This window comes from Myodes glareolus, chromosome X (assembly GCF_982192425.1).
Source record: "Myodes glareolus chromosome X, mMyoGla1.1, whole genome shotgun sequence".
Taxonomy (NCBI): domain Eukaryota; kingdom Metazoa; phylum Chordata; class Mammalia; order Rodentia; family Cricetidae; genus Myodes; species Myodes glareolus.
Window position 1 is genome coordinate 126,649,397 of NC_142053.1, and position 22,442 is coordinate 126,671,838.

Consider the following 22,442-nt stretch of genomic DNA (forward strand, 5'->3'; position numbering starts at 1 on the left):
CAATGGAAAGGCTTTTCTCTGTGCTGTCCTTGTGGGTCCCCTTCTTACTAATGTAGATAGGCCAGCTTTCTGAGGCTTCTCAGAACTCCCAAGAAAGCCTCAGTCCCAGTACTTGAGAGGCCTCTCAAGTTCAAAGTCATCTTTAGCTATGTAGTGTGGTCCAAGACCAAGCTGGGCTATATGAGACTATGTCTCAGAAAGAAAAAAAAAAGAATCAGCCTTAGGAAGGATGCTTCCAACCTTGTTATCCTGTTACATTGTGGGGGGCGGGGGGTAGCATAGGGCAGCTCCTATCTCTTCCACCCTGTACACCGATAACATTATGTAGGGGAAAGCAGTCCATAAGCTATACCAGAGATGTACAGTACAAGTTTAAAAGGCTATTTAAAAACCTCTAAAATTGATGATGACTGAAGAGCCAGGTTCTCATCATTCAACCAATGTTCTCTCTAGGTGCTTGGGAGTTGACCAAAAAAATCTCTGTGTCCCATGACCACAGAGCTATGGGCTCGAGAAGCCTTGCAGGACCACACCAGACCATCGTGGGCCCCACTGGCTGGGTAGAGTCAGGGACTCTACAAGTGGTTGATGCCTCCTCCCATAATCCAAGGTAGAATCAGTAGGTGGATGTTTTCAGAAGGTATGACCCCAAGTGTTGGCACCCATCCTGGCAGTGGATGCAAGGCAGGCAGAATTCTGAGTGTACCAGTGGAGGCACATGCAGCAAAGGAGTTGCGGAAGTTACCACACAGCTCGACATCTCTACAGGAGTATATCAAAGCCTTGACCAGTGAGTTGGCTTTGGCCAGGTGTGGGAAGTATTTCTTTACAGAAATATTTCTGTGACTTACAGTTCAGACTACCAGGAGCAGTACCACCTCAAGTCTCGCATCCAGCATACCATGATTGTCTCTAGGTTGATAACAGTCTTGACCAGGCTAAGAGGGGTCTTTTCTTAGCAGGGACAGTTTGGTCATGAGCTGCACTTGCCTATGCAAGAAGAAGGGAATGCAGACGCACATGGCTGCTATGACAGGTAGATGGGCAGACTGGACAGGGTCAGCAAGGTCAGGTATAAGATGCTGAACAGGGGCCCGATGTATCACAGCAGTCCAGGGCATAGATGTGGGCAGGCACCCAGGAGCTGGAGGCCAGTTTGGGAAATGTAGTGAGATACTGGTCTCTTAAAAACCAATTAGACAGATGAGACAAAGGCCATAGTTTTATTTTTTCTTACTTTTTTGTTTGTTTTTGTTTTTCGAGACAGGGTTTCTCTGTGTAACAGTCCTGGCTGTCCTGGTATTCCCTCTGTAGACCAGGCTGACCTCGAACTCACAGAGGTCTGCCTGCTTCTGCCTCCTGAGTGCTGGGATTAAAGGAATGTGCCAACACTGCCTGGCTAAATTTTCTTTTTCTTTTTTTTTTGGTTTTTCGAGACAGGGTTTCTCTGTAGCTTTGGTGCCTGTCCTGGAACTAGCTCTTGTAGACCAGGCTGGCCTCGAACTCACAGAGATCCGCCCGCCTCTGCCTCCCGAGTGCTGGGATTAAAGGCGTGCGCCACCACCGCCCGGCTCTAAATTTTCTTTTAAAAGATTAATTTCTGTATGTCCGTGTGTGTGTGTGTGTGTGTGTGTGTGTGTGTGTGTGCATGTGTGCATAGGTGTGTGTACTGTATGTGCAGAGGCCTTTTGGCTTGGTTTGACACTAGAATGTTCCAACAGTCCCACTCTCTCAGCCCCCTCAAGAGCTGGGCTTACAGGCATTGGTGGAGATTCCTGGCTTGTTACATGGGAGCTGGGATTTGAACTCTGATTCTGATCCCAGAGCACGTGCTCTTAACTATTGAATCATATCCCCAAACCCCCAAATTCTTATTTTTAAGTGTGTAAGATATACATAGCAAAATATTTACCTTCTCCCCTCCCCAGAAAGATTCACTGTCTTTCTCATTCTTTTTTTTTTTTTTTCCTTTTTGAGGCAAGGTATCACATTGTACCTCAGCCTGACCTGGAACTCATAATATACCCAAAACTGGCCTCATACTCAGGGCAATCCTCCTGCCTTAGCCTCCCAAATGCTGGGATTACAGGCATATAGTACCACACACAACTTAACTATTGTTAGGTATATGGTTCAATCCTGCTATGCACACTCTTTTATGTTGTAGTCAAAACACTATTTTTAAAATATAAAAAACGCTCCCCAGGTGATTCTCATGCATTCAGGGCTGAGAGGAAGTGAGCTGGAATGAATGGAGAAGGGGCTTGTGGGCATTCAATTCCTTAGTATGGTTCCTTATTTAAAACATGTAATGTGTAGTAACCCCTTCCAAAGCTTTGTTATTAGCCTTCCCTCCATCTCTCCCAGTGGTTCACAACCTGTGTGTGGGTCACAACCCCTTTGGGGTCATACATCAGATATCCTGCATCTCAGATAATTTTTTTGCATATCGGATATTTTCATTATGATTCCTAACAGTTTCAAACTGACAGTTATCACGTAGCAATGAAAATAGTTTTATGGTTGGGGGTCAGTACATAAGAAACTGTATTGAAGATTGCAGCGTTAGGAAGGTATAGGACCACTGCTGTAACCCAAGCACTGCTCCTATCATCATCTCTGCTATTCTCCTTTATGGCTGTCTGGAGATCCTATCAAAAACCCATCGATCTTCCCTCCAACTACCTTAGCATCAAACTCTTAAGTCACAGGTACAAGTCTGCCACCTCATTATTTTACCTGGTGGTGTTCATTAATGCTGGCACATTTTAAATGGATTATATGTTGGTCTTATCTCCTAACTTAATTGCTTTTCCATATGACTGGCATTTTTATTACATTATCTGACACCCTTTGGGGCTCACAAAATTGTACACCAAATTATGACTCTTTGGTGTTTCAAATACTTTGAACTAAAGGCTAATGGAAGGCCTAGAATCAGCTTCAGAGATGAAGTAGACGTGATTTTGACCTTCCCTTTTATGTCCCACTCCCCTTTCCTCCCTAGAAAGGCTCTGTAGAAACCAGATCTCCTTTTTCCCCAAGACTGAAGCCCCAGTCCCTTCCCCAAACAAGCCATCGAATCCAGAAAGGTCACTCCCTCCTTTTTTCCCCATCTTCTCTGAGGACCTTCATTCTGAAGGCTCCTGCCCTATATTCTGAAGTAAGGAATGCTACAAGAAAGATCTGAGTAGGCTTGGGTTTTCTTTCCCAAGTCTGCTAGCGTTACATCTTATCCTTTTGTCTAATCACCATGGCTGCCCATCCTTTAGCAAACCTAAGCATAACATTTGGATTTGCAGTTCGGAAGGTTCTTGTGTGATATAAAACTTCAGTGAGCTGAGTGTGGTAGTCCATGTCTTTAATCCTAGCACTTGGGTGGCAGAGGCAGGAGGAATTTGAGGCCAGCCTGGTCTACGTAGTGAGATCCAGGCCAGGCAGGGTTTTTAAGGTGAGATCCAGGCCAGGCAGGGTTACATAGTGAGATCCAGGCCACGCAGAGCTATGTAGAGAAACCTTGTCTCAAATAGAAATACAATTTTGGTGAAATAACCTTGTCACACTTTGTCAATCTCTTCTTTACTTCCTTCCCTCTCTTCTTTTTATTCAGTTCCTTTCTGCAGTGCTTGAGCTAGAACCCAGGACCTGGAGTGTGACAGGTAAGAGCGCTGTCCTGGAACTACAGTCACAGTCTTGCCTGCCAGTTTCAAGATGAGTCTGGACATGTTCAGGCGACATGACTGAGGGTGCTGCCAGCCTCTAGTTACAGGTGTGTCAGTTGTGACCCTGATAATACATGATATCACACTTTTCTACCTCTACAGTCTCTGACATCTAATACAGTGATTTACTCCAAAGCCTGTGGAGGAGATTCCAAGACAAGCAAAAGTCAGTAAAGAGGGCCTAGAGGGTTCTTCTTCTTTTCTGGGCTTTTTGAGATAGGATCTCGTATCTAGTTCAGAATGATTAGGAACTCACTATGTAGCCTAGGGCAGCTTCAAAAGGGCCAGTCCTCCCTTAGCCTCCCAAATGCAGAGGTTATCAGCCTGAGCCACCATGCTTGACTGCAGGCTGTGTTTGAGAGAGAACTGCTGGACTCAAGTGGGGCTAGCTCTTTCTTGCTCACATTAAGAGCACCGTGTGTGGTCATGTTGTTACTGGATGAATTGTATTCATTACGAATAAATTGACTATCACACTCCATGTCCAATCCTTCCTTCTTGGATATTGTGGAACTTCACTAGCCTTTGGTAAACTTAACTTCTCCCCCCATCTGCTCCACTCAAACCTGTTCTTTCAACTTGCTACGGCTCTTCTTCTGTTCCTTCACCATCTTTGCACTTCTACCCACTTCCTTGAATCTTTGATGTGTTCCACTTCAAGTCTCTAGCTTCTCTGCTTGGAAGCCAAGGTGTGGAAAACTCACTGAGACTAAACATCAAGGAACGAGTCCAGCTTCTATGGGCAAACTCAAACCTTTTCCTATTGTCATCTATATACTTTGTAAAATACTGGAGCAAATCCCTATAATGTCACAATATCTGCTTACTCATCCTAAATCTCCTTCCAATATGATGCACCTGAAATTCTTTCTTGGGAAAATCTTGCATTTTTTCAATGAGCCTTTGAGATATACACTTTCTACTTGGTCTTCTGTAGAACAATGTAGTTAGCTTTTGAGAACATAAACTTCAGGGGGATAGTATCAGAAAAAGGAGAAGAGACGAGAAAAAAAACAAGTTTAACATTTTAGTTTCAGTAAACTAGGCCCCATAGCCAAATTTATTGACTTTTGTAAATAAAGTATTATTGAAAAAAAGTTTCTTTGTTTCTGTGATGTTTTTGGCACTTGTCTGACTTGCCGGCAATAACCAAACCAAAGAAGCAAATAACCCTTATGGGTAGCTTTGTTTAAAGTCTCACAAAATGTTCACCAGCAATTCAAGTGTAATTAAGAAAAGAGAGACTGAGCTTGTAGCTCAACTGCTAAAGTGATTGTTTAGTACGCATGAAGCTCTGCTTTTAAACCCTAGCAGCTCATAAACTGTGGGTTGTGGTGCCTGGAATCTCTGCTCTAGGGTGGTAGAGGCAGGAGGAGCAGACATTCAATTCATCTTTAGCTGTACTGTGAGTTCAAGGTCAGACTGGACTACAGGAGACACTGTCTAAAAAAATAAAGTAAAACTGAATGAGACAGAAATGGACACTTCTCTCTCTTTCTCTCTCTCTCTCCTTTCTTTCTGTTTTTGTTGTTTCGAGACAGGGTTTCTCTGTGTAACAGCCCAGGCTGTCCTGGAACTAACTCTGTAGACCAGGCTGGCCTTGAACTCAGAGAGATCCTCCTGCCTCTGACTCCTGTGTGCTGGGATTAAAGGTGTGCGCATTACCACCTGACTGAAATGGGATATTTCTGGATGACATTTTCAATAACATTTGTGATTTATAGTATATATCCACTTGAACTCAGTTTCAAATATCTTTTGATAATTTGAAAACATTAGAGAGAAATTAAGTGGTAAAATGTGGGTGAGCTAGAATGCTGAAATACTGAGCTTGAGTTTACATTTCTATCCTTCGTGGTGGTGTTGTCATTTTACTTTATTGTTGAGATTATAATTTAATAACATTTCTTCCTTCCCTTTCCTCACTTCTAGCCCTCTCATATACCCATCCCTGCTCTTCATCAAATTTATGGCCTCTTTTTTCACTATTTTTTACTGCATGCAAATATGCATTTGTATATACATATATATTCCTAAATATAGCCTCGTGAGTCCATATAATGTTATTTGTATGGCATGTTGTTCTTTATATAGTAAAGTGAAACTAATATATGTAGGCATATTCATAAATATGAAAAATCATCTCTAGAAGTTACAAAATGTAAAAATACAAATAAAAGACAATTTTCAATATTTTCTAGTTTTCATTAGGAATCAAGGTTATGCAGTATCAAAAACTATAATTAACATGTGTAATTAAACTACTGGAAATTATGAGATAGAACTCTGTGAAAGAGAAGTAGGCTGTTTTATAAAGAAAGGCATATAGCCAGGCAGTGGTGACACATATCTTTAATCCCTCTTGGAACTGGCAGATCTCTGTGATGTTGAGGACAGCCTAGTCTTCAGAGCAAGTTCCAGACAGCCAAGGCTACATAGAAAAATCCTGTTTTGAAAAATAAAAATAAAAGGTATAAAGATACATTTCATTAACAAAAAAAAAAAAGAAAGAAAAGGAAACTGAGGGTACGTTAAAAAGGGTTGTGGAAATATCTTATTTGGCCAAAAATGGCTGAGATTAAATGTAGTTTTAGAATGTTTTATTAAAATAAGTATTATAAAAAAGATTGATTTTAGTATTAATAGTACACAATACAAAGGGAGAGTTATCTATTTTTGTCCATAAAATATGTAATCTGTGAGTACATGTACGTGTAAATTCTTCTTTGGGGGATGTGGATACACATGTCAGAGGACAACATTCAGATGTTTGTCTTACCTTTTCTCCTTAATTGAGACAAGTTCTCTTTGCATAGGCCATGCAACCTGTGGGACGCTTCCATTGTCTCAGCCTCCCATCTTCCAGTAGAGGGCGCTGGGATATTTATAGACATATGCCATACTTAGTAATGAGGGTTCTGGAGAGCTGAACTCAGATCCTCAGACATTCATGGCAGGTGCTTTTACCCACTGAGCCCTTTCCCCAGCAACAGCTTACTTACTGCTTAAAATGATAATGCTTATCTGGAGTTGTAAACTAGAGTTCTACCCAAAGGGTGAAACTAGCGCTAAAAATTCACAAGGCTTATTGATTAGAGTGTAGAGAACTGGAATGCTACAGATCCAGAGCCAAATTATCCTGGGCTCTCTTTAGTCCCCCGTAATAGTCATTCATTGCTCACCACTGTCTGATCAATCATCTCTTTTACTTTCAGGAGAAAGGAGAGTGATGCCATGAATTTGAGGTGTATTTGGGATAGAACAGACTGTACAGTGAAATCCTTCCTTAAAACCAAAATATCAAAAGTTATCAGACAGCATCTAAAATCCCATGGCAGTGTCTTCATGCTTTGCTGGAAGTACCTCCCTGTGGTCCTCCCACAGTATTTGGAAAATGCATTGATTTTGATTTCATTGGAGGCAACCCAAATCCATGTTCCCAGGTCACTCATATTTGGCTCACAATAAAGTAGCTCTTATTCCTTTTAAGTTGAGGGCTGTATTCAGTTTATTAGTTCTTGGGATGTGAAAGGTTAAGTGATGGGACTAAGAAACAAAGATTTTTTATTTTATCAAGGTAATTTTTTTTTTTTTTGGTTTTTCGAGACAGGGTTTCTCTGTGGCTTTGGAGGCTATCCTGGAACTAGTTCTTGTAGACCAGGCTGACCTTGAACTCACAGAGATCCACCTGCCTCTGCCTCCCGAGTGCTGGAATTAAAGGTGTGCGCCACCACCGCCCAGCAGTAATTTCTTATACTTGTTATCTATCAGGTCTGACTGCTCAAAAAGTGAATCTTCTCAATATTAAGAGAGCTACATTTTTGTTTACAACTATATAACATGTTTTTATTTGCCTTTCAAATCTTTTTTTCTTTTTTTTATTAAGAATCTTTTTAATACAGTATTTTCTCATTTGACATAGATATCCCCATTTGCATTCCCCCCTCCTTTCACCACACCCTTTCCCCCACCCCATCTCCTATCCATTCTTCAGAAATGATAAGGCTTCCTTCCCATGGGGAGTCAAAAATGTCTGACCAAGGCCTGCCCCCCTATATTTAGGCTGAGCAAGGTATCCCTCCAAAGAGAATGTGCTCCTAGACGCCAGTTCAAGCACTAGGGATAAATCCTGGTCCTGTTGCCAGGGGCCTCACAGACTTCCCAAGCCTTATAACTATCCCCCACATTCAGTGGGCCTAATTTGGTCCTATGTAGATTCCCCCACTAACAGTCTGGAGTCAGTGAGCTCTCATTAGCTCAGGTCAGCTGTTTCTGTGGGTATCACCATCAAGGTCTTGACCACTTTGCTCATATTATCGCTCCTCCCTCTCTTGGACTGGTCTCTGGTAGCTTGGTCCAGTGTTTCACTATGGATGTTGGTATCTGCTTCCATCAGTTGCTGAAAGAAGGTTCTATGATGAGAATTAAGGTAGTCATCAATCTAAATATAGGGGAAAGCCAATTTAGGCGTCCTCTCCACTTTTGCTTAGAGTCTTAGCTGGGGTCATCCTTGTTGATTCCTGGAAATTTCCCTAGTGCCAGATTTCTCTCTAGCATGCTTTAATGGCTCCACCAGTGAAGATATCTCTTTCCTTTCCCTCTCTGTCTTTCCCCCTTCTTGATCATCCCCTTACCTCATGTTTTCCTCTTCCTTCCCTTTCTCTCCTCCCCATCCCCTTCCACTTTCCCTTCTTCCCCTCACACTCCAAATTTTCTCAGGAGATTTTGTCTGTTTCCCCTTCCCAGGGGGATTCATATATGCCTCTCTTAGGGTTCTCCTTGTTCCCCAGCTTCTCTGGGGTCATGGACTATAGGCTGGTTATCCTTTGCTTTAATCTAATATCCACTTATGAGTGAGTACATACCATGTTTGTCTATCTGGGACTGGGTTACCTCACTCAAATTTTTTTTTCTAGTTTCATCCATTTGCATGCAAATCTCAAGATTTCATTGATTTTTACTGCTGCATAGTACTCCAATAAGACAATGGAAGATCAGAGGAATACAAAATGGAAAGGAAGAAGTCATTCTCTATTTGCAGTTGATATGATAGTATACTTAAGACACCCCACAAATTCTATGAGGGAACTCCTACAGCTGATAAATACCTTCATTAATTTGGCCCGATACAAGATCAACTGAAAAAAATCAGTAGCCCTCCTATATACAAATGATAAAGGGGCTGAGAAAGAAATCAGAGAAACATCACCATTTACAATAGCCACAAATAACATAAAATATCTTGGGGTAACACTAATCAAAGAAGGGAAAGACCTGTACGACAAGAACTTTAAGTCTTTGAAGAAAGAAACTGAAGAAGATATCAGAAAATGAAAAGATCTCCCATGCTCTTGGATAGGTAGGTTCAACATACTAAAAGTTGCAACCCTAACAAAAGCAATCTACAGATTCAATGCAGACCCCATCAAAATGCCAACACAATTCTTCACAGACCTTGAAAGAACAATAATCAACTTCAAATGTAAAAACAAAAATCCCAGGATAGCCAAAAAAAAAAAAGTTCTCTACAATAAAGGAATTTCCAGAGGCATCACCATCCTTGACATCAGGATCAACTATAGAGCTATAGTAATGGAAACAGCCTGGTATTGGCATAAGAACAGAGATGTGGAATTGAACTGAAGATCAGATATTAATCCACACACCTATGAACACCTGATTTTTGACAAAGACTCTAAAATTATACAATGGAATAAAGAAAGCATCTTCAACATATGGTGCTGGCATAACTGGTTGTCAACATGTAGAAAAAATGCAAATAGATCCATATCTATCCCCATGCAGAAAACTCAAGTCCAAATGGATCAAATATCTCAATATAAATCCAGCCACACTGACCCTCATTGAAGAGAGTGTGGGAAGTAGTAGCCTTGAACACATGGGCACAGGAGACCACTTCCTAAATATAACACTAGTAGCACAGACACTGAGAGAAACAATTAATAAATGGGACCTCCTGAAACTGAGACACTTCTGTAAGACAAAGGACACAGTCACTAAGACAAAACGGCAGTCTACAGAATGGGAAAAGATCTTTACTAACCCCATATCAGACAGAGGACTAATGCCCAAATTATATAAAGAACTCAAGAAACTAGACATCAAATTACCAAATAAGGCAATCAAAAAATGGGGTATAGATCTAAACAGAATTCTCAACAAAAGAATTGTAAATGGCCAAAAGACACTTACGCCAATTGCTCAATATCCTTAGAAATCAGGGAAATACAAATTCAAATGACTCTGAGATTCCATCTTAATACCAGTCAGAATGGCTAAGGTCAAAACACCAATGATAGCTTATGTTGGAGAGGATGCAGAGTAAGGAGAACACTCATCCATTGCTGGTGGAAATGCAAACTTGTAAAGCCACTTTGGAAATCAGTATGGTGGTTTCTCAGGTAATTGGGAATCAACCTACCTCAGGATCCAACAATACCACTCTTGGGCATATACCCAAAGGATGCATACTCATACAACAAGGACATTTGCTCACTGGTGTTCATTGTAACATTTAATGAAAATGTGGTACATTTACACAGTGGAGTACTACTCAGCAGTAAAATATCTTATCATTGAAAATTTAAAAACAAGAAAATAGAAAATTAAAAAAAATTGAGACAGGATCTCATGAATGTATCCCAAGCTGACTTCAATACTACATATCCAATACTGCTACAAAACTACATAGCTAATGATGACTTAGAACTCCTGATCCTTCTGCTTCTACCTCCCAAGCACTGGGATTACAGGTGTGCACCAATACAAGCAGTTTGTATAGCACTAAGGATGAAACAGGACTTCCTGAATCCTATGCAAGCACGATGCCAACAGAGTTATATGCTCCACCCTAAAATGTTCATTGCTATTTTGATTAAATAGAAAATTATGGTCTAATTAAATATTTTAAAACTTTTTAAAAATACTTTTGTGTATGAGTGGTTTGTCTGCATGTTTGTCTGTGCAACTTGCATGTCTAGTGCCCACAGAGGACAGAATCAGAAGCTGGTTATGAGTTGTCATGTGGGTGATAGGATTTGAACCTGGGTTCTCTGCAAGAGCACCTTTTCTGTGCTGAGTCATCTCTCCAGGCACCATGTTTTTGCTGTTTGAGCCACAGTCTCCCTCTGTAGTCCTGGCTGGCTTCAAACTCATCATCCTTCTGTTTCAGTCTCCCAAGTGCTGGGATTATGGGTGTGGGTCACCATATCTGGCTCCAGCAATTGACGTGTCTGACAAATTGTTCAAGGTCAGTTTTTGCTTTATTTTTAGTTTATTTATTTATATAGAGACAGAGTTTTATTATCCGAGGCTGGTCTTGAATATACCACATAGCTGAGGATAACTCTGAACTCTGATCCTCCTGCCTTTCCTTCACAAGCACTAGAATTACAGCCTTTAGCTAGTGAACCCAGCTCTTTCTTTTTTTTTTTAGTTTTTTTGGGGGGGGGAGGGTCTCTGGTGGTTTGAATAAGAATGACCCCTAAAGGCTCAAATATTTGAATTCTTGGTCATCAGGGAATGGCACTACTTGAGAGGGATTAGGAGGTGTGGCCTTGTTGGAGAAAGTATGTCACTGGGGGTGTTACTGGGCTTTGGGGTTTCAAAAGTCCAAGTCAATCCCAGTGTCTTGCTCTCTCTTCTTGTTGCCTACAGATCTGGATGTAGAACTTCAAGTTCTCCAGCATCATGTCTGCCTGTGTGCCACCATGCTCCCTGCCATGACAACAATGGCCTCAACCTCTGAAAGCATAAGCAAGTCCCAATGAGAGGATCTCCTTTAGAAGAGCTGCTGCAGCATCTCTTCACAGCAGGAGAACACTGACTAAGACGGGGCTCTCTCTGTAGCTCAGGCTGCAAATCTGTAGGTGATTTTTCTGTCCCAACCTCCCATATGCTGGAATTAACTAGAATTACTTACCAGACCTGGTTCAATATCACATTAAGACTCTTGAACTAGCTGGGCGGTGGTGGTGCATGCCTTTAAACCCAGAAGTTGGAAGGCAGAGGCAGGCAGATCTCTGTAAGTTTGTGGTCAGCCTGGTCTAAAGAGCTAGTTCCAGGACAGCTAGAGCTGTTATACAGAGAAACGCTGTCTGGAAACAAAACAAAACAAAAGACTCTTGGACCTTGGGACTAGAGAGATGGCTCAGAGGTTAAGAGCACTGGCTGCTCTTCCAGAGATCATGAGTTCAGCTCCCAGCAACCACATTGGTGGTTCACAACCAATGTCCTCTCTTGGTGTGTAGGCACACATGCAGTCAGAACACTATACATAATAATTAAATAAAATCTTAAAAAAAGATTCTTGAACCTCAGATTAAATTTGGGATGTTCTAGTTGGGCCCCCGGAAAGTACTGAATACATTCTGCATCGGATCAAGGACGTTCAAAAGTAGAATTTGATGGTTTAGACATGGTTTGTATTCCTCAAAGGGTTTTGTTTTGTTTTGTTTTTGAGACAGGGTCTCACTATATAGTGCTGGCTGGCCTGGAATTCAGAAATCTGCCTTCCAAGTGCTGGGATTAAAGAGGTGTGTGCCATCATGCCTAGTTCTCAAAGGAATTTTGTTTGAATCAAGGTTTTACTATGTAGCCCAGGTTGGACTTGAAATGACAGTGACTTTTTTGTTTCTATCCTCTAAATGCTAGGATTACTGGCATACATCTATACTGGAAGTTGTTCCCAGTGTGGCAATGTTAGATAGTGAGCCCACACTGAAATTGGATAATGGGGACCTTGCCCTCATGAAGTATTAATCTTTTTCTCATGGGTATACTATACTAGCTCTTTAAGAACAAGGACACCATACACAGTTGCCTTCTTTAAAGACCCAGACATTTCCCTTTCCCTGCCATGCTGCAATGCAGAGGCTGTGTGTGTGTGTTTCTCAGAGGGCTGAATGGATGTATTTGCCTAATCTTAGAGGCTTTGAGTCTCTAAAACTCTTAGCTATATACACCTGTTTTATCTACAAACTACCCAGTGCTAGCAATTTTGTCATAATACAAAACAGAAGAAACAACTGGGTTATGATTAGTCATGTTTTTCTCTTAAGAGAGATCTGTGGGGTCCCTTAAATAGTAGTGACTATTAGTTGAGAAACATATGTAGTGTAGGCACAATGCTAAACCCTTTATTCATTCTGATGACAACCTCACTGAAGATGTAAGCACTTCTCCAGTTTTATAAACTGGAGCACAAAACCAGGTCTAAGGGACTCCAAAAAGGTATCTGAAATAACTGTAATAAGAATTAGGCCTATTCCAACCAGCTTGATTTTTCAAGTGCAATTTGAGTGTGCAAGACATTAGCAATATCCAATAAGCACATTCAGGAAATGAGAAATAAGGGTAACTGTCCTTACATGTCACTTAATATAACTAGCTCATTTCACAAAATCAAATTGCCCATGCTTGCTCTGAATTACTGAGCTAATGAATCATGGTGAGACCTTTATTTATTTTATTCAATAAAAGGACCCATTCCAGGACTGACTTTGAACTCACCACTCTCCTGCCTCAGTTTTCTGACTGCTGAGATTACAAGTGGCTAAAATGGGTATTTTTTAAAAAAATACTTATTTATTTATTGTCTATACAGTATTCTGTGTGTGTGTATACCGGAAGCCAGAAGATGGCAAAAGACCTCATTACAGATGGTTGTTGAACCACCATGTGGTTGCTGGGAATTGAACTCAGGACCTTTGGAAGAACAGGCAATGCTCTTAACCATTGAGCCATCTCTCCAGCCCCTAAAATGGGTATTTTCAAAATAAGTTAAAAGATGCCGGATGATGGTGGTGCACACCTTTAATCCCAGCATTCGGGAGGCAGACGCAAGTGGATCTCTTTGAGTATGAGGCCAGCTTAGTCTCAAGTTCTAGGACAGACAGGGCAGTTACACAGAAAAGCCCTGTCTTGACCCTGCCCCCCCCACCAAGTCATCTAATCTTGATTTGTTTCACTTTCTCCTCTCTGTCCCTTTCCTCTTTTCTTTCTTCTGTAAAAGGCCTTCTCTATCTTCCCCAGGCTGGCCTATAACTCCAGGGGCCCAGGGGCCTCCTGCTTCTGCCTTCAGATGACCTGGGAGCATAGGAGCAGAGCAGCATTTCTGATAGGTCTTATTACTCTTCCTACAAGGCTCTTTGCATAGGAATATTTCTTCTATAAAAATAAGTTAACAAGTGATTGCTCTGACACAGTTTTACAATCTCTTAAGTCATTGTACATTGGTCAGTAAGAGATGATAGGAGGGAGGTTTCCAAATGTATTTTTCTAAAGGTGGCCCAGCACTGTTGAAAGGCAAAGAAAATACTCTTTTGTAAGGAACAAATGCTGGACAGTTTCATGACAGACGTGTAAATAGTGCACATATGAATCCAAACAATTAATATGTGCTCTCAATATACTTGAATTATTATGTATGCTATTATGTAATATACTTGGATCATTACTTATATGCACTATGGGGTCAGACAGATCTGGGATTGGATCTAGACTTTACCACTTACTAGCCATATGACCCTTAAAAAACTCTTGTCCTCACCTTCAAATTTGTCATAAAAAGTGGAGACCTATGTTAGGGCTGTTGTGTGAATTAGAACTTCACAACTGAAATCCTAGCTAAAGTGGGCCGAGCTCCTGGAGTCCAGTCGAAGAGCAGGAGGAGAGATAATATGAGCAAAGGGATCAAGATTGTGGATTGGGACATACACAGAGACATCTGACCCGAGCTAGGGGGAGCTCACTGACTTAGGACTGACAACTAGGGAACCTGCTTGTGGGTGACAATTGTGTGGCTTTACCAGTTTGTGGGGTCACTGGCAGTGGGATCAGGATTTATCCTTAGTGCATAAACTGGCTTTCTGGAGCCCATTCCCCTATGGAGGGACACTTTGCTCAGCCTAGATACAGGGGGAGGGGATTGGTCCTGCCTCTATGTGGTTATATGACAGATTTTGTTGACTACCCAGGAGGCCTTACCCTCTGAGGAGTGGATGGGGGTGGAGAGGGCAGAGGATGGAGAGATTAGAAGGGGAGGGAGGGAGAACTGGGACTGGTATGTAAAATAAAGATGTTTTTAATTTTTTTTTAAAAAGAAACCCTAGCTAATACAGAAGGTTACAACTCTTGTTCATTTGCAAATGTGGAGAAGGGAGGCCCACTAGAAAAGCATTAGCATTGCATGTAAATCAACAGGTACCACATGGCTGAGACAGGTTTCCCCCACCCCAAAGCCCTGTAAGACTAAAATTTCATAAATCTGCTAAATTATATTTGATAAAGAACCATTTTAAGCCAGATGACTGCAGTAGCTGACAGAATTTTAATAAGGTGACATAGTCATTAAACACAGCCTTTATTTTTGTTTCAAAACAAAATTCCAGGAAACGAAATACTTAACAATAGTTGGGTAAAAATTAAAATAAAAATCACAGTTTCGAAGAATCAAAACCAGACAACTGCTGAAAGGTAGATCACTTGGCTTACCAAAAAAAAAAAAAAAAGGAAAAAAAGAAAAGGTAATGTTAAAAGGGCTAAAATTAAATTGAACAGCATTCTATATAATGCTACATTCCCGAATTAAGAAAGGAGAGTTCACATATATAACTAAATGTTAAGTATTGAGAATTGGCTGAAATTCTACACACTTCATGGTAAATATGCATGAAAGTTTAATTGCATAAACTTCCTGAGTGGCTCCCATGCTGCATTAGGTCTACATGCTTAATATTTGTATTAAACAAATTATAGCTTTAAGTGATTGAGCATGACAGACCTTCAACTGCACTTTCTCATCAATCACTATATCCACTGTATCTGCTGAGGGTTCTGAGCTACAAATCTCAATCTTAAATCTTAAATTATATCGAAAGAAATACAACGTAAAAAAGCTAGAAGGGTGACTAGTGTGCATTTTAGAGCATTGTCCCTTCAGAACTTAGTCCTTCCCTTGCCCTCTTGCCTGACTTCTGGCTTTGTAACAGTCTGCATTGTTTTACTTCAGAGAAAACCTTCCAGAATCTGAGCTGTTGATCTGTACACTCTTTCAACCATCTCAGTGAAAAGAACTTTAACCTGGTTACTACATTGGGCCCATTTATGTTAGTCATCAAGGTCCCTGGATCAATGTTTGAATTTATCCTTCATACACACACAAAAAAAGACTATTTCCAGGGTGGCCTGAGAGTACAGCTCCATACAAATTGCATACTAATTTTACTTAGAAGAATTTTTTACTATGATTGAGTGTTTTCATTTTATAATCTGGATTAGATTTTAAAATTTTAACCCTAGAATTATAGTTACCAAATCAAAAGCCTTTTCTATACATACAAACCTTTTTATTACATCTTCTAAAGAAAGGGAGGCAAAATAAGTCCTTGGTAAACTATCAATAAAAAAACCCAACCAATCTATTCTAGAAAATGGCTTGCATACCACCTCAGTAGGCTCAGATTTTTCTTAATCAAACAGAACATGAGGTAACTGAATTGATGGCAACTATACCTCAGAAATGTACTTAGAAACGATGACTGAAATACAGCATTTACTACTATTAAAAATGTACTGTTACATGGTAAACATGTGAAACAGGAAATATCCAGTTACAAACATTTGCTGGGTTCTTTTAAAGGGGGGAAAGGGAATTTTTAATGCTTAGAAAATACAGCAAAGAGAGTCAACTCCATAGACTACAGGGATTAGATAAGCAACTATCTAAACCCTTACTACCAATTATGATTCAAATGAAATGAATTCTGCCATTTCAAGATAACAAAGTGTCACTGTAAATACCAGGCAATATTTTGAAGATGGGTCACTGCCTAGGAGGTCAAGTATTTCACTGTGGTAGTTAAAGCAATTTCAACCCATAGCCCTTTAGAAGCTGAGATGAGAAAGCATCCTCAGGCACTGGGACTATCTCACTTCAATACATTTGAAGCATTTGTTTATTTGAAAACTAACTCCCACCACTAAGTCTTATATTGCCACCAATTTGATTTCTCTCTTTGCTTTCCATCCCCCAATCCCCTAACTTTGTAACACTTAGGTATATGGCTCTCATCACTTCAACACAGACTGGTGGTAGAATGATGGTTCCTCTCATCTCACATGCATGGTGAGTGCTAGGATGAAAAGGCAAGCCAGATTGAGAATCTAAACAACATAAAGAATCAAAGCAAAAGAGCAAGTTTCACAGGCAACATTTACTTGTGCACCTAAAACAGTACTGAAAAACGAGGTAGATAAACAAAAGTAACTGGACTGCAATTAAATCTGGGGTCTTCAGATGACAAACATTCCATTATAACTTTAGAAAAACACTCTACACTCAATCCAAAAATCACAGCGGAAGTGCCTTTTAAACTTTCACAGTTAAGTTTTCCTGTCAAACTATTAGAACGTATGCTTGATATGAAGCAAGGAAGAGATGAAAAACTGCAGGGATATTTGTTAACTTACAGCAAATTATTTTAGATTCAAGACTGCTCCAGGTATATGAATGGTTTATCTGCACTGAATACACCAGTAATGGTTTCACAGTCTTAGGATGTTACACCCAACTTCACAGACACAACAGCAATGCTTCATGGTGGAGTGCTTATGTTGCCATACATGAAGACACAATGCTGCTCATCAGATGTGCACTTGGAGAAGTAAACAGAGCGGCTGGACATACAGACTATCTCCCGAGAAAACTTCACAAGACAGTGGTTAAGTACAACCTTTACGTTGATTACAAGAAAGAAAATGAAAAGGTTTGTGTGCTTTCTAGAAATGAACAGAAGGCCCATTATATGCACTTCTAGAAATGAACAGAAGGCATGTTATATGTACTAGGCTCTTTGTTAAAGAGAACTTCTGAGCATTATCTGATTCATTTATGGGAGAGAAAAAGTATTTCAGGCAAGGATGGAAACAGCACTATTCTAACTTAGCAAAATTAAGAAATAATACAAATCCCCCTCTAGAAAACTAACCAATATTTACAATCAAAGTGACTATAATCTGAATCAAACAAAAAATAAGAAAAAGTAAAGAAAACCCCACAGCAAAGTGAATAACATTGTTTTCTTCATTTCTGCACACTCCCTTTTTCTGTATGCTTTAACTTCTACACATTACACATACATAATGTATATGTAACATATATGTTAACCCAGATACTGCAGTCAGCATGGAGACAGCAGTACACTATTCCCCATCTTCAAACTTTAGAAGATGACTTTTCTTTCCAGCAAAACCTGAAAAGATTCTAAATATTACAAGGCACTGCAAACATCTGCAGGCAAACAATAATGATGAATTATATGTAAAACTGAGATGTTTAACAAAACACAGAACATACTATGTAGAGCAGCCACTAGTAAATGGGATTGTACATGTATGTAACCCATGGAGTTTTTTTCATTCTGGGGTACACTGTTTAAAATGATTGCAACTAGAGAAGATCCCATCTTAAAACCTGCACTATTTCACCTTATAGGTTGTTTATCTCAATATAATTATACAAAACCAACTTATAATGAAACACAGACAGTTTTAAGGAACTATGGGTTTTAGGAGCATAGTTTTGTACATATGGAAAACACTGCAATGCAAGAAACTGCACTACATTAACATCCTAAAAATCACTTCAACTTGCAAAGCAATACTATAGAAGGAATTTCAGGAATCGGGGCGTATAATCTGGACTCATCCAAAACAGGATGTCTTAGGAAAAGGAATTGTGGCTCTTACCAATAGCAATCCACAGAATGCCCCCAGTAACCATGACAAAAATGTGATGGTGGGTGTGATATTTAGGTAAGTAATATAAGACAACTTCTTAAAAAGTGTACTGACTGTCATAAAGTGTACTGTATGAAATAAAAAGAAAAGTTCTTCTAGCTTCCCGGCAAGCCCATGGGGTAAGATTTTTAGAGGAATATGGAGGAAAATCTGTTAACAGAAACATTGAACACAATTTGGAATGGTTACCAAGAGAATTCTTAAATAGAAAAACGTATTAGAAACGACTTTCAAAGCTTCAGTGAATGTTAAGTCACTTGAACATGTGTATTTAGTAGCTGATAATATAGCATGTAAGAATTCTATTTGGGTTTCACAGACTGAATATTAGGTAACCCTGTGACTAGCCTTTAAGATTACTGAAGTTAACCTTCCTAAAAACCAAAGGCGTACATTTTGACACTGCCTCCTTTCCTCCTAAAACTGGATAAAACCCAGTAAAGTGCAACTTGACAGTGAATTCTCTCAAATTTTCAAGAGGCTGACAAACACATCTAACATCTAACATCTAAAATGGTCTAAGACTATAGATATTAGTAAGAAATTATAACAACCAAAAAACTGTCATCAAAAAAGGTTAAAGGCAATTTAAATAATATCATCCTAGGGTGTACTATTTCACTGCAGGATGGTGTGTATCCTACATTTCTTAGAACCCTGTAAAGCCAGTGTTTTATGTAAAAGTCTCAAAAGCTACAAACCCTAATGTGTCAAGTACATTTCACTTTAGAAGAATGGATTGACAGAAGTGTTAACCCGAATCTCCTTGTTTAGGATTACAAGGATTACCCCAAATGAGATTCACATCAGCTGCAATACCTAGCAAAAGAATGCAAGCCAAGTCAGTGCCTCTCAGATGCTCAAAACCAAAGCAGTGTGCACATGAGAAAAGATGGCTGCTTTGGGTTATTACTGGAACCCAAAAGCAGCTCTAGTAGCTGTAGGTTCAAGGAACTGTTACAGTTCTGATTTTTTCTTTCCCTCCGCCTCACCTAAAACAACCCCTTACTCCGACTGCTGTGATGACGGGAAGAAAATCACATTAAAAACACTCATGTTCTGTACTGCTTGACAAAAGGATACTAAAGTTATACATCAAAACATTTCCTGCAGCCAGTTACTTACTGCCTTCTGTGAAAAGTAAACCCAAGACAGTTGTGACAAATCCCACAAGACTGGCGATTGGAGAGTCTTACCTCATCCACATTTGGGGAGAACCAATCTACATAGTTTTTACACACTTTAAAGAAAAGTATTATACAACTGCTGGTAGCAGCATAAAAAAGTGGGGCGAGAGCTTCTCAGCAACACATGAAAGTGTCCTGGAAATGGTAACACTCAAACTGAGCTTATTAAAGCATTCTGAACAGTATTTTTTAAAAATCAAGTATCAAAGAGGATAGGATTTGAAGTGAAAAACATTTGTGTGGAGTATTCTATGTGCAAAGTGCACATTACTACAGAATGATGAGCTGTACCAAATATCACATTGGAACAACAAAAAACACAGTTGAAAGTGGGCTCAAATGAGAGAAAATATGGCAGAACTCAAGAAGAAAGTTTAGTATCATAGGTGTTTTGATGAAAGTCCTCTCCCCTTGTTTCAGCATCTATTTGGATTCATTTAGGACCAGGAGGGATTGATGCCGGATTCTGTATTGGTGAAGCTGGAAATGCCTGCAAATTCATCCCGGGCTGGAAGAGTCCCCCAGATTGGGCAGGAACCACTACAGACTGCTGTGCTGTTCCCGAAATTCCTACCCACTGTACTGGATACCCCGTGGCCCCTACAGCATTATACTGACAAACATGGGGCATTCCGTATGATGATAATGGCCCAGGAAATGAAGGGAGTGGGAGTCCTTGTGGTAAGGAAGTTGGGACAGCTCCACGAATTTGGGAGAGAGAAGATATCCATGTTGATGTGTAGCCCATAGTAGATGGAGTACTCTAACAAAAAAACAAAAACAAACATAAAAACACAAGATCAGTTTATTTGGCATATTGTTTATCAGTCTATATTCCCATTCTTTAAGGCTCACTACTTCCACTATTATACCGAGTGGAGCACCTTTCTGTGAGTTATGCAGTGGTAACATTCTTTACCTCAGCTCATTTTTAAATTGCCCTCCCTTGCAATATAGGCATTTTCAGATGAGGAAACAGAAACTAAAATTGATAAGTAGCCCAAAACCACCAAACAAGTTAACAGTGAGACAGGGACTTCAACACTGTTTCAAATAACTTTAAGGCCCATATTCACTCCCTGTTCACACTTTAGTCCCTTCTTTACTTATGATAGTACTATTTTTTTGCTTTTACTTCATTTTTTCCATCCATGAATGTGCTTTCACACTGCAGGCATGGATGAAAATAGCCCATCTTACCTACATGATTCTCTGGACACAGAGGAATACAGTTAGTGGAACAAGGAGACCTGACATACAGCAGATGTTCAATAAACCTCTCCTTCTTGTCCCCTTCTAACTATATTGAAATCTGACACTTCTGTTATTTTTATTTTATTTTGCGTGTATGGGTTTTTTGTTTGTATATGTATATGTGGAAGAAGAGGGCACTGGATCCCCTGGAATTGGAGTTAACAGACAAGTGAGCAGCCATGTGGGTATGGGGAATCAAATCTGTTTTCTGAAAGAGCAGCCAGTGTTATTAACCACTGAATCATCTCTCTAGCCCTTCTGTTACATTTACTTTTATTTTTGTGTGTGTACATGCATGTAGGCGTATGTACATATGGAGACGAGGTCCACTTTGGGTGTAGTTCCTCAAGATAACTTGTTTTCTGAGACAGATTCTCTCATAGGCCTGAAGCTCACTAAGTAGGCAAGGCTGGCTAGCTAGCAATCCCCAATAACTCACCTGACTCTGCCTCCCAGGGCTGGGAGGTATGCATGTATTACAAACCCAGCTTTTTTTTATAGGCTCAGGTCCTCGTACTTGCACAGTAAGTAGTTTACTAGTTAAGCTATCCTCCCAGCTCTCCCACTCCACCAATTCTTCTAAATTTAAACTGAAAACAGACAATTGTGCCTTGGGCAGTACTGAAAGATATATTCCTGCCTGGCTGGCTACTCTTACCATTATGTTGTGATTAAACACATATATAGAGAATATAATATATTCATAATACACATAGGAATAATTCCAATAAATGTAAATAATTCTAGTAGCAACCTCAAATTCTTAGTTCTACACTGAATTACCAAGCTAGAACTAAACTTTGAATTAAACTTTTGTTAGAAACTTTCAATTTAAGTTAGGATAAAAGTTTTTAGTTTGACCTGAAAATGAATGGCAAAATTATATTGAGTTGCACAAAATATTTTATCTAAAAGTTCAGCAATCTCTTCCATCAGTATTTTCTTTCTGTTAAAGTAAAATTAAATTTAGTGCTTTTGACTCAAAACAGCAATATAGTATGATCACACTTGAATAAACTTATTTATCCACATCTATGTATTCATATAGAAAATTATCTGAGCTCATTTTTTCATCAACTAGACTAGTATGAGTAACTCCTGACTTGTCAGAAAATGTTGACCCTGATCCTACCAAAGTCTGTCTTCTTGCTTCAGTCAGTGCTCATCTCAAAAGAAATGATAATTCAAATGTGCTCTTATTAAAGACCTGGAGTATCATAACTATCCATTCTTCTTTTTTTAAAAAAAAACACAGCATTCCTCATCACTACCACATCTGAGAAGCCATCTACTCTTTCGAGTATGTTCATTACTCTTTGCTTTCTTTGTTTCAGCCAGATTGACTTACTTTCAGTCTTTTCACATTTCTTTCTTCACATCAGGCTTTTGTATATGCTTAGGCAGGAACTAAGTTAACTCCTACTCTCTAGATCTCAGTCAATTATCACTTGATAAAGGA

The 22,442-nt window shown here is 39.7% G+C and overlaps 1 protein-coding gene across 1 annotated transcript in view; it reads right to left on the bottom strand.

The window, feature by feature from the left end:
* Positions 1-15,053: 15,053 nt before the first annotated feature.
* Positions 15,054-22,442, bottom strand: part of Wnk3 (WNK lysine deficient protein kinase 3) — a 152,819-nt gene continuing 145,430 nt past the window's right edge. Inside the window, exon 23 of the mRNA XM_085684681.2 lies at positions 15,054-20,492. Coding sequence (XP_085540807.2) covers positions 20,163-20,492 — 330 coding nt within the window. The 3' untranslated portion in view covers positions 15,054-20,162. The remainder of the gene's footprint in view (positions 20,493-22,442) is intronic.